This window comes from Carassius gibelio, chromosome A15, assembly GCF_023724105.1.
Source record: "Carassius gibelio isolate Cgi1373 ecotype wild population from Czech Republic chromosome A15, carGib1.2-hapl.c, whole genome shotgun sequence".
Lineage (NCBI taxonomy): Eukaryota > Metazoa > Chordata > Actinopteri > Cypriniformes > Cyprinidae > Carassius > Carassius gibelio.
Genome location: NC_068385.1, coordinates 5998212 through 6014722, shown reverse-complemented (window position 1 = coordinate 6014722; position 16511 = coordinate 5998212). Strand labels below are relative to the sequence as shown.

The window sequence follows — 16511 nt, the reverse complement described above, 5'->3', positions numbered from 1 at the left end:
ATTTAATTCATCACCTGCAGTATTTTTGTTCATACTGTACATTAAACATTGAAGTGATAATTATTTGTGTCTCCACAGGTTTGACATTTTTAACTGGAAGAGAGAACCTGCTGTAAAGTGTCTAGTGAAACTGATTGTTTCATCTTCAGAGATTGATGCAAATCAAGGAGAAACTTACACTGAACTATTAACATCTGTGTGCAGCTACACATCTTTCCCTTTTAATGGGGATTATTTTGATGATTCTGATGATCAGATTGAAAAGTCTGATTTCCTGCTGGATCTGTGTTCACACGTGAAGGACTATGAGACTCAAACAGGCAGGAGTGTCCTTCCAGCATTACAGCCAATTTATCAGTCAGCTCCTGCAGTCTGGAGAATAAAGCTCTCAGAGAGAAAGAGCTCCATCCTCCTAGAAGTGCTGAAACTCCACACAGAGAAGAAACCAGTAGAGCTGAGAGACTGCACAGATGAAGAGAGTGAAGTGAAGGGATTCCTGCAGTGTCTGCCCTACATCTCACAGCTGAGGTGAGAGTCTCATTGAGAATCACTACTCATCTTCTTTTCATATTTTCTGCTCTCAGTTAGGATTATTGGCAAAAATAAATTGTAGAACTACACTTCACACCATCTCATAAACTGACTGAATTGATGATGGTCCAGTACTGCTGTTATTAGAGCTGTGAGTAACTTAAAATGTTGTCCCTCATCTCAGTGTCTGATAAAGTAGTGTTTGTGAGTGCAGTGCTGTCGTTACCAGGGAAACCGCTCTAGTTCTGACGCTGCTGACAGAGAATGAATTGTTCAGACTAATGCGAAAACTGACCGATGTATTTATGCTGCATAAACAGAGTTATAAATGTGGATAGATAAAAAGATTGTGCCTTCAAAGATGTGAAGTTTATCACCTTGTAAAACTCTATTGCAGCTATTTGTGAAGACCTCTATCTGAACAGCAAATCATGTTTTATTTTTTTTCAGTCATTTTATGGTTTAATACGTTACCATAGACGTTTCTCTTCCCCGCTCATACAGTATTTGTCTTATTTGTGTATGCTTCATAAGCCATACATTTTATTTTAAAAACCCTGCAGATTTGCTGTAAAAACTTTTTTGTTTTCTTTTTTGGTTAATTGTATAATTTATATACTGTATGTTGGCTTTATGCTATGTTAAATGCAATCCAGAAAAGTGGTTTTTAATAGCTCAGTAACTTCTGATTTAAAGTAAAGAACTCATATATGTGTGTAAACATGTAACTTACCACAGTTATAAAGTGCTGGAAAGTCTTGAAAATGCTTGAAAAGTGCTTGAATTTGACTTTGGAAAAGGTGTAAGAACCCTGATTATTACAACACAAATGTCCTAAAGATGTAAATAGTTATTTGTTTAACGTCAGGAATTTATCCTTCTTATTAAAAAGTTACCTTTATATTCATTACAGTAACAAACATTAGATGAACATGATGAATATCAGACAGATGAGATCCTCAACATATGTCTGACATGACAAAGTGCTCGTTCTGAAATCTGAAGAAAGATTTATGCTTCATAACGTGTACATATACCTTCATTCAGCTCGTACACGCTGTTCACTGTTTATATAATTATGTTCTGTTGTTATATTGTTTTTATTCATAAGGTTGGCTAACTGCAAATGTTTCAATTATAGTTTTGTTAACATCATGCATTTTGAGGCAGTTAATGATTCAAATGTTGGTTAAATTAATTATTATTCAACATTTTACTCCGATGGAAACTGTAATGCTAGTAAAATGGCATAGAAATTGTGTGATCTTGAAGATTATTAAATAGATGTTGCTCAATCAAGACATAAAATACATGCATCATAACTTTAGAGAAAAAATCCTGACTGCGTGTTGTACAGACTTAAAGACATGAAGCTTTATTTCTAAGATGATTCATGATAAACTTTCAATTTCAATACAATATAGTACAACATAATAACAATGGCTTGTATCGTAATATTTCTTGTATATTCAAATTATTTTCTTATTCTAAAACCAAATATATGTTAATGTTTAATACTTCCCACTTAATTACATACGTAAAGAAATATATTTTGTGTTGTATCAGTTACGTCTGTCGTCAGTGCGCAGCAGACACACATTCACCTAAACTATTTCAATATATCGCTTAACCTGTCACGAAAACACCATAAACATTGCAGATAACATCTGAAATTATTAGTTTACATACACTTATTCTAAAACCAAATTCTGTGAGCTTAAGATCTGGTGATTTTAGGTCAGTGTTTTGTCTGTCAGTCAGTGATTCTCTCTGCTGCTAGAGAATAGTAAGATGACGCTCAAACAGTGGCTTCACCACGAGTCATTATACAGATCAGTGCCATAGACCTAATTATCTATTTATTATTATTGTAAAGATGAATGTTATAATTATCATCTATATATTAAAAAATATGTATGTGAACATGAACCAGAATTGAATAACATATAATCACAAAAAAAACACTAAATTGACATGTAGTTTTTTCGACAGCAATATTGTTATCTGTTGTTGAAATCCTGTAGTTACCCTCAATCAGTCAGTTTTTCTGCTGTGAGAGTGATTGTGATCATATATTTCTATTGTATCCAGTGTTGGGTATAGTTACTTTAGAAAGTAGTTAGTTAGGTTACAACGTTACCATCAATTAAAAGTAATCAGTTATGATACAGCGTTACCTATTCATAAAAGTAACGCGTTAGAGTACTCATGCGTTACCAAAAATTAAAAGCCGTTTGCAGCGGCTCACACATGACAGACATAGCCCCCGGCCCCTTTAAATGCACCTAGAAGTCGTGACTCCCGACAATGAATAACGTCAGTCATCCGACTAAATTAACACTGCAGGATAACAATAACAGGAAAGACAGTCAGCAATAGGCTATTCCACATGGCGTTTTATTTATTTATTATCACAGAACATATTATTAATCAAAATTTGCACCTACCCAGCCCCGGTAGCCTAGGCTACTGTATATTATGAGCACCACAAGAAAACTCCTGATTTTTCTTTAACTTTAAATAATGCAGTTTTCAAAGTACAATTATGCTTACTTGTAAACACAACCTTAAACAGGCTTGCAGGTTTATATCCATTTAGAAATGATGAACAACCAGCGAGCCAACGATCTAACAGAAATTAACAGCTGCCTGTCAAACAAAAATTATAACAAACCAAATTGAATCCTTCACTGCCACACAGGCAAATGACAAATCGCTTAATAGCCGAACTAATTATTATTAAAGTGTCACTCACAGTCACAAGCCTAAATTCGCTTTAACACAGTCCTCTTACATTTACTCTTCAAAGTAGTGATTAAAACGTAGCGTTAAATTTGAGGTAGAATTTTTGGCGGTCGACGGAAGCTTTTCACCAACGCAGTGTGCATTTTACCATTATGTTCTTTTCTTTTTCGTTGACAAATTGAAAATAATGTGCGTACTTCCATAAACCAAACGCTGTCCTCTCTGCCATCTTGCCGGGAGTTCGAAAAAAAAACCCACACACACACAGGGTCAGGCGCAGGGCACAGTCGTATCACAGCCATTGACTTTACGATCACAGAGCTTCGGCTCCGCTGATACATCCGCAGGTGGCACAGTAGACCTAGGCATACTGTCTGACAAAAAGCAGGCTGCAGTCGGGATTTTCCTTTCCTTAAAATAACTGATTACTTTTTTTTTTAAATAACGAAGTTACTGATTACTTACACACGAAACTAACGTGTTAAGTTACACATTTCAGGAAAAAAGTAATTAGAGTACTCTAACGCGTTACTTTGTAACGCGTTACCCACAACACTGATTGTATCAGCTTCATTCAGCACACAATTTGTTTACGTGTGCAGTTATGATGAAGCTACAATCTTCATTTCTCTGTCCAAGTATATTTCACACAATACATGATCAAATGTTTGCAGTTTTAAGCACATTACCTCTTTCTTGCGGGACAAACATGCAGGACAAAGACAAATTATAATTGTATTATATAGTTCTGTTTATTGGACTGGTGCAATTCAATTCGGACATTTAAATAACATTTAAAAATATGAATAATAGTTTAATCCGGCTAAAATCGTGTAAAGTGCCTGTAAATGTACTGATGTAATACACGGGACACAACAGCACTAGACTTCACTGGAGCTGTAGATTAAGTGTTCACTCTCATCATAGTCAGCACAAACACAGTAGAAACTGTCTGACACAGGTTTACAGTACATTCATTTTAACGGATTCAGTGGCTTAAATTATTATGAAGTTATTACATCATTTGATCAATTCAAATTTTATTTAAATCGTACATTTTATTGAGTGGCTAAATAATTTTTAGAGACGCACGTTTTTTTATAGAGTTTTATCTGATTTGCTGATGATACACATTAGTAGTCTCTAATTTATTATAGAAATAACCCTTTGAGAAACTCCAAGCATTTTATTATTAATGTTCCCTTCTGTCAGGATCACCAGCTGGATTGTCCTGGACATCCACCAGAGGGCGCTCCTCTCTACTCCATTGCCATTCTATTCTGGATTAAACTCTAATGAAGCTTAATTTGGATCTTCTTTGTACAAGCCTCAGAGTATCAGAGCAGTGCTTATGACAGAAATAGAATAGCAATGGAGTAAGGAGGAGTATCGTCTGGTTTGTGTGTCTGTGTTTTGTCCTCTAACATTTTAATATTCTTTACACTGTATATTGAGTGTGTTCTAGGTCTGTGTAGCAAACCATAATGTTATAATAAAGCATAATAAAATAATTACAAATAACGTAAAAAGTAAATTTTTTATGTAATGTTCAGGGGGTAATAATTTACTCAAAATAATAAAATCTTTAGGTAATAATGCAAAAGAAATGTTTACATTAGGAGAAATATGTGACATAATAAATTAACTAAAAGCATTGTCATACTGAGATAATTGTAATATATTTAATTAGTTAAAATGTGGGCAGTATACATGTTAAAATGGAATAAAATAAGCTGTATTAAGAAATGTTCTCATCTGAAATAAACAGATTTTAGTCAAAATGATGTAGTTTATTATTATTTACTAATAGGTTCACTTTAGAATTCTGTTTCAGGTTCTAAGTAAGTCCTGCAAAATTATCTGATAATTCTTTATTAATTGCTAATGGGTTCTCAAAATTTTCACTTTAAAATAGGCCTAATGTTTCAGGTTCAAAATAAGTCCTGCAGAATTATTTGATAATTAATTATTAATTACTAATGGGTTGCCTATGTCTTCACTTTAGAATACTGTTTCAGATTCTAAGTAATTCTTCAGGAATTATCTGATAATTCTTTATTAATTACAAATTGGATACCTCTATTTTCACTTTTCCTCAGGCTGTGCCTTACATACAGAAATTGAATTAATGATAATGTGGTATATGGTGATGAGGCACACATACAGTACTGTATATAAAATATAAAAACTAAGGTAAGTTATCACAAGGCACTGGAGTCATGGTGGGGTTCCTACTGGAAGCTGATTTCTTACAAAACACTCACAAAACAATTCACTACACAGGCAAAACCTCTATAAAATGTATTGCATTTATTAATATTGCATTTTCATACAACTACTACTACTGCTAATAACATTTATATGAAAGGGTCACAATTCAATGTAATTGTGTAAAACTGTTCATTAGTAGTTACTTCATAGTTATTTTTCTTGAACTATCTAACTAGTAGATAATTAATAGTAGTTCTTCAGGAGGTGTGACAGAATACATTAGTTATTGATTAGCTAACTGTTACTTAACATAATCATAAAATTATATTACATACTGATTAATTAACTCATCTTCCTTAGTAGTTAACAGTAGTGAGTCAAGTGTTAATGAATAATCACCTGTAAGTTCTTCAATAATTCCTTATTAGTTATGTAGTAAGAAACAGTATTCTAAAGTGTTACCAACATTGGATATGAGCACATATATATATATATATTATTCTGATTTCATTAACCATTTTCATATCATTATTATGAATGATCAATTTCATTAAATATTGACTTTAACTGTAATTAAAAATGATATTCTATTGTAGGCTCATTTATTAAATGTAAGCAATTTGGTCAAGCTCAGACTGAGTGCCGGTCGTGCTTCTTCAGAAACAGAGCCACAAACAAAGTTACAAAAAATGCTGTGCACAGCTCCACGAGAAACGGGGTCTTATGCGCTCAACATCAGACTAATTATAAAAAGACGTAAGGAAAATAACCTCAGTGAAAGACTTATTTATTTAATGTTTATATTTAAAAGAAAGATAAACATTCTTCATTCAGACCCTAACAAACACGTACAGTATACTGTATGTCATATTATGCTCTGCGCATCTCCACACAGTGTTGTGCCTGAATGCGTTCATTGAACGATAGTTCATGAACTCGTTCATATTTTGGGCGCACGTGAACTGAACGTGCTGTATTACTGCCTGATGAACGTTACTGTCAACTCGTTCATTCTGGTGTCTGTGAACGGCACGCTCTCTCAGGTTAACTTCGTTCAATAGGGTGCCAGATTTCTATAGAGCCTCCCAGGCGAAAACCCAGTTAAAACACACCTTAAACGGGTCTTAATATGTAACGGAAAAAACACCCAATCTGGCAACACCAGCCACCAGCGTCGCACCGCCATCCGCCGCATGCATGACGCGTCATCAAAAAAAAAAAAAAAAAAAGCATGGAGGCGACAGCAGCATGTAGCAAGAGGGCGTATGATCATTTAAAATAATTTTATGTTTATGACAAGGTCGGTGAGAATGGGAGACAAAGCATTAAAGCAACAAGGGGGAAGTGCTGTCCCCTCAATGCTAATGTAAACCCTGGTTGGATAAGGATTCAAAATTTGATATGAAAATGAAATCTGACGCATAGCTTCATTGTTAAAACTGATGAAATAATTGCTGTCTGTGATTCTATATGGGCTGTAGCAATAATTGTGAAAAATAATAGCTCGCAGCAACATATGGAAAAAAAGAACTATGAACTAGTTCATTTTTGGAACTGTATTAAATTTTTGAATTGAACTTTGAACTAGTTCATGTAGAAAGTGAACTTTCCCAACACTGTCTCCACAGAATTCATGATTGTGTTCATATATTTCTATTGTAGCAGTGTTAACACGTGCAGTTATAATCGAGTTACAGTTCAGTGGGTTTTTGCAAAGTCAAGCTACAATCTTCATCTCTCTGTTCATGTAAACATCACACAATACATAATCGAATATTATTAAAAGTACATCGCACATTACCTCTGTCTTTCAGAGCATCTGCACAATGATGAGGACGACTGTCAAATGATTAACATGAATACATATCAGATAAAGAAAAACTGCAATCACAGTATCTAGTTTGGTTAGTTGAACTTCAGAAAAAAAGTGAATAATTGTTTTAGTTTGTTTAGTCTGACTAACATCACACATGTAAAGTGCACGTGAATGTGACACAAGACACAATACTTGACTTTAATCGAGCTGTATATTAAGTGTTCACTGTCATGATAGTCAGCACACAAACACAACGTCTGAACAGAACAGAAACTGTCTGACCCAGATTCACCTTCATATCAACTCAATATGTGCCAGTTATATGTATTTTAAATTAGAATTTTAAGGAAATTATTTTAATAACTCACACTTTAAGTTTAGATTTCACACTTTACACTTTACTATTTATGCACTTTAGGATTATATTTAAAACACAGCATTCTACACAGTCAGCAACTAGAACTAAAATACAAAGTGCAATTGAATCTTTTCAAATCATTCCATCAGCTCTGATATGTGTTTTATATTTAAATGATTTAATTCATCACCTGCAGTATTTTTGTTCATACTGTACATTGAACATTGAAGTGATAATTATTTGTGTCTCCACAGGTTTGACATTTTTAACTGGAAGAGTGAACCTGCTGTAAAGTTTCTAGTGAAACTGATTGTTTCATCTTCAGAGATTGATGCAAATCAAGGAGAAACTTACACTGAACTATTAACATCTGTGTGCAGCTACACATCTTTCCCTTTTAATGGGAATTATTTTGATGATTATGATTATCAGATTGAAAAGTCTGATTTCCTGCTGGATCTGTGTTCACACGTGAAGGACTATGAGACTCAAACAGGCAGGAGTGTCCTTCCAGCATTACAGCCAATTTATCAGTCAGCTCCTGCAGTCTGGAACATAAACCTCTCAGAGAGAAAGAGCTCCATCCTCCTAGAAGTGCTGAAACTCCAAACAGAGAAGAAACCAGTAGAGCTGAGAGACTGGACAGATGAAGAGAGTGAAGTGAAGGGATTCCTGCAGTGTCTGCCCTACATCTCACAGCTGAGGTGAGAGTCTCATTGAGAATCATTACTCATCTTCTTTTCATATTTTCTGCTCTCAGTTAGGATTATTGGCAAAAATAAATTGTAGAACTACACTTCACACCATCTCATAAACTGACTGAATTGATGATGGTCCAGTACTGCTGTTATTAGAGCTGTGAGTAACTTAAAATGTTGTCCCTCATCTCAGTGTCTGATAAAGTAGTGTTTGTGAGTGCAGTGCTGTCGTTACCAGGGAAACCGCTCTAGTTCTGACGCTGCTGACAGAGAATGAATTGTTCAGACTAATGCGAAAACTGACCGATGTATTTATGCTGCATAAACAGAGTTATAAATGTGGATAGACAAAAAGTTTGTGCTTTCAAAGAGGTGAGGTTCGTCACTTTGTAAAACTTGTAGCTATTTGTGAAGACCTCTATCTGAACTGCAAATCATGTTTTTTTCAGTCATTTTATGGTTTAATACGTTACCATAGACATTGCCCTTCCCTGCTCATACAGTATTTATCTTATTTATGTGTGCATGCTTCATAAGCCATACATTTTATTTTACAAAACCCTGCAGATCCCCTTCAAAAACAATTTTTGGTTAATTGTATAAATTATATACCGTATGTTGGCTATTTACATTATGCAATGTTAAATGCGATCCAGACAAGTGGTTTTTAATAGCTCAATAACTTCTGATTTAAAGTAAAGAACTCAAATACGTGTAAACATCTTACACATCTTACAACTTACCACAGTTATAAAGTGCTGGAAAATCTTGAAAATGTTTGAAAAGTGCTTGAATTTGACTTTAGAAAATATGTAAGAACCCTGATTATTACAACACAAATGTCCTAAACATGTAAATAATTATTTTGTTTAACGTCAGGAATTTCCCTTGATTATTAAAGAGATACCTTCATATTCATTACAGTAAGATGAATATCAGACAGATGAGATCTTCAACATATGTCTGACATGACAAAGTGCTCGTTCTGAAATCTGAAGAAAGATTTATGCTTCATAACAGATGTTTATTTACCTTCATTCAGCTTGTACAGGCTGTTCACTGTTTATATAATTATGTTCTGTTGTCATATTGTTTTTATTCATAAGGTTGGCTAACTGCAAATGTTTCAACTATGGTTTTGTTAAAATCATGCATTTTGAGGCAGTTAATGATTTAAATGTTGGTTAAATTAATTATTATTCAACATAACATTTTACTCCGATGGAAACTTTAATGCTAGTAAAATGCAACAGAAATTGTGTGATCTTGAAGAGTCTGAAATAAATGTTGCTCAATCAGGACATAAAATACATGCATCATAACTTATTTATTGAAATAATGCTGACTACATGTGGTACAGAGATTAAACTTTTTTCCAAGATAAACTTTAAATTTCAATACAATACAGTACAATATAGTAACAAATGCTTGTATCATAATATTTCTTATTAATATACATCAAATTCCTTTCTTATTCTAATACCAGATATATGTTCATGTTTAATACTTCCCACTTAATTACATAAAGAAATATATTTTGTGTTGTATCAGTTACCTCTGTCGTCAGTGCGCAGCAGACACACACACACCTTAATGATTTCAATATATCTCTTAACCTGCCCCAAAACACCATAAACATAACAATTAATTTACATGCGCATTCTGTGAGACTGTTCTGCTTCAGATCTGGTGATTTTAGGTCAGTGTTTTGTCTGTCAGTCAGTGATTCTCTCTGCTGCTAGAGAATAGTAAGATGACGCTCAAACAGTGGCTTCACCACGAGTCTTTATACAGATCAGTGCCATAAACCTAATTATCTATTTATTATTATTGTAAAGATGAATGTTGTAATTATAAATCTGCTCTCATATTTCATATTATCCAGCACTAGACATTGAAGTGTGTTTACATTTGTGTCTCCACAGATTTTATCCTTTTGTTTTCTATAAGAAGAAAACATCTGTCCAGTTTCTGGTGAATCTGATTGTTTCAGCGTCAGAGTTTGATAAAACGACTGGTGAAAATTACACTGAGCTGTTCACATCTGTGTGCAGCTACACATCTTTCCCCTTCAGTGAAAACTATACTCACCATCAAGCTGATCAGTGTGATTTCCTGCTGGATCTGTTTTCACATGTGAAGGACTATGAGACTCAAACAGGCAGGAGTGTCCTTCCAGCATTACAGCCAATTTATCAGTCAGCTCCTGCAGTCTGGAGAATAAAGCTCTCAGAGAGAAAGAGCTCCATCCTCCTAGAAGTGCTGAAACTCCCAACAGAGAAGAAACCAGTAGAGCTGAGAGACTGCACAGATGAAGAGAGTGAAGTGAAGGGATTCCTGCAGTGTCTGCCCCACATCTCACAGCTGAGGTGAGAGTCTCATGGGAAAACATTACTCTGGATTTGATTTGATTTCATATTTCTAGCTCAGTTAGATCCATTGGCTAAACTTTTGTAACGTGAAGGGATTCCTTCAAGGTCAGCCCTACATCTCACAGCTGACGTCTGATAAATACTGCCTTTTATTTGACTATTGTGACATTGTGCTTTTTCCCCCACATAGTGTAAACATTAGCTTTATACAGTGAAAATATTTAAGCTTAAGATAAAACAATATGCTTGAATATTACTAGTGCAGGATATTGCATATTATTTAATTATTATATGCTTGTCCTGCAGGAATGCCGAGTGCTTCATCCCATCTCTATGTAAAGTATTTGGGTCCAGAGTGAAATCAGATCAGGTCACTCCTCTACTTCAGGCTTTGGACTTCACTGTAACACTGAGTGGAAAATTACCCAGCAGCACCTGCAGATCTGTGGGGAGAGTTCTGGGTCTTTCACCCTCAAAACTAAACCTGACTCTAAAGCCAAAAGCCATTTCTGTCAGAGGAACCAGACTGCTCTTCAGACACATCAGACACCTGCAGAAGCTGAGGTCTGAGATACATCATCTGCACTCACTGTTTACATCATAACTGTTTTTGATTAACACATCCTGGAATCTGAATGTGAATGTTTCTCATGATCTTTGATTATGTTTTTGACAGTCTGGAAGACAAAATGTTAGTGAAGATGGTCAGAGTGCTGAGGTCATGTCCTGTTTTACTGAACACAGAGGAGCTTTCACTGATCACTAAAGACTCAAAGCAGAGTCTCTCTCATATCCTGAGCAGCTTGATGTCTCTCCTGAGACTGCTGTCTGTCCAGTGTTTGGATCTTACCAAGTGTACCAAGTCTCTGTCTCTCACACCACTGTTGGGTCTCCAAGAACCTCTGTCTATCAGGTCTGTGTTCAGCTCTGTGTTTTAGTTCATGTTTTGTCACTAAATCAAATGTTTCACAGATCCTGTTCTGTCTGTGTGTTCAGGTTCTCTAAAGAAACTCTTCAGCAGCTGGTTTCAGTGGTGTATGAAGCACAGGATGATAAACTGACACGCTGCTTTCTGAAGAAGGTGTCTAAGGATCTGACTTCCTGTTCACTGACCTGGGAAGTGATTCATTACCTGCTGCAACATCAAGCTCTCAATTTAAAGTTGGACTTCAGGAAGAGCAAAATCACTTGTGAAATCAGACAACTGTTACCCTGGTTGGGCACAATTCAGCTGAAAAGGTAAAATAATCAAATTAGTTCTGTTTAGCTCAGCTTTAAGCAAAGTAAGATACGTGATTAACATGAATTCAAGAGATGTTCCCTATTAAACCTACAATATAAATTACACACTGTCATACCTCAGATGTGAATTTTGAAAAAGAAAATTGCATTAAAAATGTTTGTTGCTGTAATGGTTCATGAAACTGATCTTATTCTCCACAGGTTGAGCCCCAGCTTTACTCTGTCCATCATTATGGAGATTTATGAGACTCGTTTTCCTCAGTATGTGTCCGGTCTCATGAGTTCAGCAGGAAATGACATCAGCCTGAATGGCCGAGTGTTGGACTCTGTTCACTGCGCTGCTCTGCGCTTCACTCTGCAGCACTGCAACACTGTCAAACTCAATCTGCTCTGGACCTCCATACCAGCGGAGGAGCTAGAGAGCTTTCTGCCTTTACTCTGCAGAGTCACACAACTCAGGTTTACTGATAGAACAGCACTGATATCACATTAAACATGACTGTTGTTGTGTGTGTTTGTTAATAGTATCTGTGTGTGTGTTAGTGTTGACAGGCTGCTGTTGCTGAAGCTGCTTCATTGCTGCAGTTCCTCTGATCTCCAGCAGGAGGCAGCAGATGTTCTTCTCTCTGCTCTTCACCACAGACTGGACTTCTCCTGCTGCTCTTCTCTGGATTTAACAGACACACAGGAAAACCAGGAGCATTTGAAACTAACTGAAGAAGACTGTAGAATAATCTCATCTGTGCTTCAGAAAACTCCAAGCATTGTGAAGTTGATCTTACAGGACTGTGAGCTCTCTGAGGAGGCCCTGAAACAACTTTGGCCAATCCTGCCTCAAGTCCAGCTGAAGTAAGACATCTGACAGATCAATTTCATTGCTAATATTACAAAGTGCATTAATTTATCTCACGTTCATGTTTATCGTTGTGTTCTTCCTCTCATCAGTTGTAGTAAAGCTCTGCTACTGCAGTTTCTGGCTTGTATTAGTAAAGATGGATCTCAGAGAGGCTCTTTGAGGAGCGCTGAGGCTCTTTCACAGGCTTTGGGAGGAGAGATGGACCTCAGTCACACTCAGATGAACCCGAGAACTTGTGAACAGCTGGCACTGTTTCTGGAATATTCTGAAGGACTGACAGAACTGGATCTCAGTCACTGCAAACTCACTGATCTCTGCCTGGAGCTGCTGCTGCCACATCTGCACAAAACCCAGACTCTGGAGTGAGTTACACAGACACGTCAGGAATAGAGAGAGACAAAACACTGTATTCAGACTTGTTTGCCTCATGTTTCTGTTGAAACTTTTCATCTCATGTCTTCTTACAGCCTGAGTCACAATAATATCACAGATGAATCAGCAAAGAGGATCCACAGTATCGTCTGCACTCACAGCAATCTTCAGACTGTACGGTGAGTGTGTGTGTGTGTGTGTGTGAGCTGTGTTTTATTAGTGTTGGTCTATTAACCCTCTATGAAATTTACTTTTAGTGACTACACAATGGATAAATAATTTGCATTTTATGTTAATAAAATCATATGGCTCTGTTTAATCCAAGTCTCAAATTTTGTAATCTAGAATAGTTTCATTACAATAATGTAAAAAATTATAATAAATACAGTTAAGTCTGTGTATCTAAAATGCATATTTAAAATGACATTTTAAATTTAAATGACAGTGTTTAATTGTAGAATACATGTTTTGCAGAGCTTTACTTTACACTTGGATGACTGAACACATTTGATATTACTCATCATTTTTGAGAGATGTAGATGAACTGAAACACATCAGTTGATTTGTATATCATGTTGTTATCAATTTTGTCTTTGCAGACTCTTCGGAAACAAAATCAGTGAAAGAAAGCAATTCACCAGAGACAAGCGATTTGAAATATGGTGAAGATCCTGGGCCAGAACCTTAATGATTTAACATTAGGAGGGTGTTTGATTTATGATTAAACAAACTTTGCAAAGCACTTAACAGTGTTCTGTGTAGAAGTTTATTTTTATGAATAATTAAAAATTATAGCTTTATGTTTGAACCAGATTTATATAAATGAAATGTTTATTATATTACAAAGCTATGATGATGTATATTTTGCAGTGTGTTAGGCAAGAGTTATGGTTTTGATTAGTCTTCACTGGCTACAATTAACCGCTCACAACAAGTTCAAGACAGCCACAGGCTCCTCACCCTCTTAACCGTGGATGTTGACTGGAACAAATATTTCTGTTTTATATTCTTCTAGACAACGTTTAGAGCTTTTAGAGAATGTTTAATGCTTTGTTTTGTTAGCACTGCATTGATTCTCAGGATAAATATATTTGTTATACTCCTGAATTTTATTTTGCCTTGGTTGAAAGTATCAGCTAAATGAAAGAATACTCCAGTAATCAGTCTCTTTTAATACATGTAATCGAGCTGTAAGAAAGATGTGGATTTTATTATTATGGTTAAGATTTTCATACTGTCTATTTATCTCTTTATATATATTTTTTTTCTCGAAGCCGTTTGCAATAAGGTTTTAATGAATTTAAAGCAATTTTACATAGCCTTTAACCATTACTAATTCTACAAGTGTAATTATGCCAGACTGAGTTTTGAGAAAGACAAGAATCAGAATCAGAATCAGAATGAGCTTTATTGCCAGGTATGTTTACACATACGAGGAATTTGTTTTCGTGACAGAAGCTCCGCAGTACAACAGAATGACAGCGACAGAACATAAAACACATAATAAAAGAATAAAAAATACAAATATGTAGACAGTGAATGACAATATACAAATGACAATTGTAGGCAGGTATATTACAAAGTGAAGTTATGTATGTACATATATATTGTGTGCAAAATTTAAGTGTATACTAAGTATGTGTGTTAGATAAATAAAGTGTGTGTGTATATAAATATAAAGTGTAGTGTGTTCGCCATTATTGTCAGCTGTTCATAAGATGGATTGCCTGAGGGAAGAAACTGGTCCTGTGTCTGGTCGTTCTAGTGCTCAGTGCTCTGTAGCGTCGACCAGATGGCAACAGTTCAAAGAGGGAGTGTGCTGGATGTGAGGGGTCCAGAGTGATTTTGACAGCCCTTTTTCTCACTCTGGATAAGTACAGTTCTTGAATAGATGGGAGGGTTGAACCGATGATTCGCTCAGCAGTCCGGACTACCCTCTGTAGTCTTCTGAGGTCAGATTTAGAAGCTGAGCTGAACCAGACAGTTACTGAAGTGCAGAGGATGGATTCAATGATGGTGGAGTAGAACTGTTTCAGCAGCTCCTGTGGCAGGTTAAACTTCCTCAGCTGGCGGAGAAAGTACAACCTCTGCTGGGCCTTTTTTACGATGGAGTCAATGTGAATGTCCCACTTCAGGTCCTGAGAGATGGTGGTTCCCAGGAACCTGAATGACTCCACTGCAGTCACAGGGCTGTTCATGATGGTGAGTGGGGGGAGTGCAGGGGGGTTTCTCCTGAAGTCCACGATCATCTCCACTGTTTTGAGGGTGTTAAGCTCCAGGTTGTTGAGACTGCACCAGACAGCCAGCTCTTTTACCTCCTGTCTGTAAGCAGACTCGTCACCGTCCTGAATGAGGCCGATGAGTGTGGTGTCATCTGCAAACTTCAGGAGCTTGACAGAGGGGTCCTTAGATGTGCAATCGTTGGTGTACAGGGAGAAGAGCAGTGGGGAGAGGACACAGCCCTGGGGAGCTCCGGTGCTGATTGTACGGGTGCTGGATGTGTATTTTCCCAGCCTCACTAGCTGCTGCCTGTCTGTCAGGAAGCTGTTGATCCACTGACAGACGGAGGTGGGCACGGAGAGCTGATTTAGTTTGGGCAGGAGGAGGTTTGGGATGATCGTGTTGAAGGCCGAGCTGAAGTCCACAAACAGGATCCTCACATAAGTCCCCGGTCTGTCTAGGTGTTGCAGAACATAATGCAGTCCAATGTTTACTGCATCGTCCACAGACCTGTTTGCTCTGTAGGCAAACTGAAGAGGATCCAGCAAGGGTCCAGTGATGTCCTTCAGGTGGGCCAGCACCAGTTTTTCAAATGACTTCATGACTACAGACGTTAGAGCCACAGGCCTGTAGTCATTTAGTCCTGTAATTTTGGGTTTCTTAGGGATGGGGATGATGGTGGAACGTTTGAGGCATGAAGGGACTTCGCACAGCTCCAGCGATCTGTTGAAGATCTGTGTGAAGATGGGGGCCAGCTGGTCAGCACAGGATTTCAGACAGGCTGGTGTAACACAATCTGGGCCTGGTGCTTTTTTCCTTTTCTGCTTCCGGAAGACCTGGCGCACCGCATCCTCGCTGATCTGAATTGCAGGTGTGGGGGAGAGGGGGGATGCAGGAGGTGAGAATGGTGAGAGTGCTTGATTGGAGAGGTGTTCAGGATGGGTTGCAGGAGCTGTTAATGGTGTGAACGGTAGTTTGGAGAGGCATTTGGGGCTGGTTGCAGGAGTTGTGAAGGGTGTGAATGGTTTTGTGGGGAGGCGTTCAGGGCAGGTGATGGGTGTTCTTTCAAACCTGCAGTAAAACTCGTTCA

The 16511-nt window shown here is 36.9% G+C and overlaps 1 protein-coding gene and 1 long non-coding RNA gene across 3 annotated transcripts in view; one reads left to right on the top strand and one right to left on the bottom strand.

The window, feature by feature from the left end:
* The window catches only part of LOC128029018 (uncharacterized), a 247494-nt gene extending 235348 nt beyond the window's left edge, over positions 1–12146 (bottom strand). Inside the window, exon 1 of the long non-coding RNA XR_008187289.1 lies at positions 11920–12146. This is a non-coding gene — a long non-coding RNA (uncharacterized LOC128029018). The remainder of the gene's footprint in view (positions 1–11919) is intronic.
* LOC128029013 (uncharacterized) overlaps positions 1–14014 on the top strand; it is a 385593-nt gene extending 371579 nt beyond the window's left edge. For both annotated transcript variants that reach the window (XM_052616458.1, XM_052616457.1), the window contains 9 exons: positions 10285–10728; positions 11038–11295; positions 11408–11644; positions 11728–11970; positions 12175–12432; positions 12517–12822; positions 12919–13191; positions 13297–13380; positions 13801–14014. In XM_052616458.1, coding sequence (XP_052472418.1) covers positions 10285–10728; positions 11038–11295; positions 11408–11644; positions 11728–11970; positions 12175–12432; positions 12517–12822; positions 12919–13191; positions 13297–13380; positions 13801–13867 — 2170 coding nt within the window. In that variant the 3' untranslated portion in view covers positions 13868–14014. The remainder of the gene's footprint in view (positions 1–10284; positions 10729–11037; positions 11296–11407; positions 11645–11727; positions 11971–12174; positions 12433–12516; positions 12823–12918; positions 13192–13296; positions 13381–13800) is intronic.
* Positions 14015–16511: the final 2497 nt, after the last annotated feature.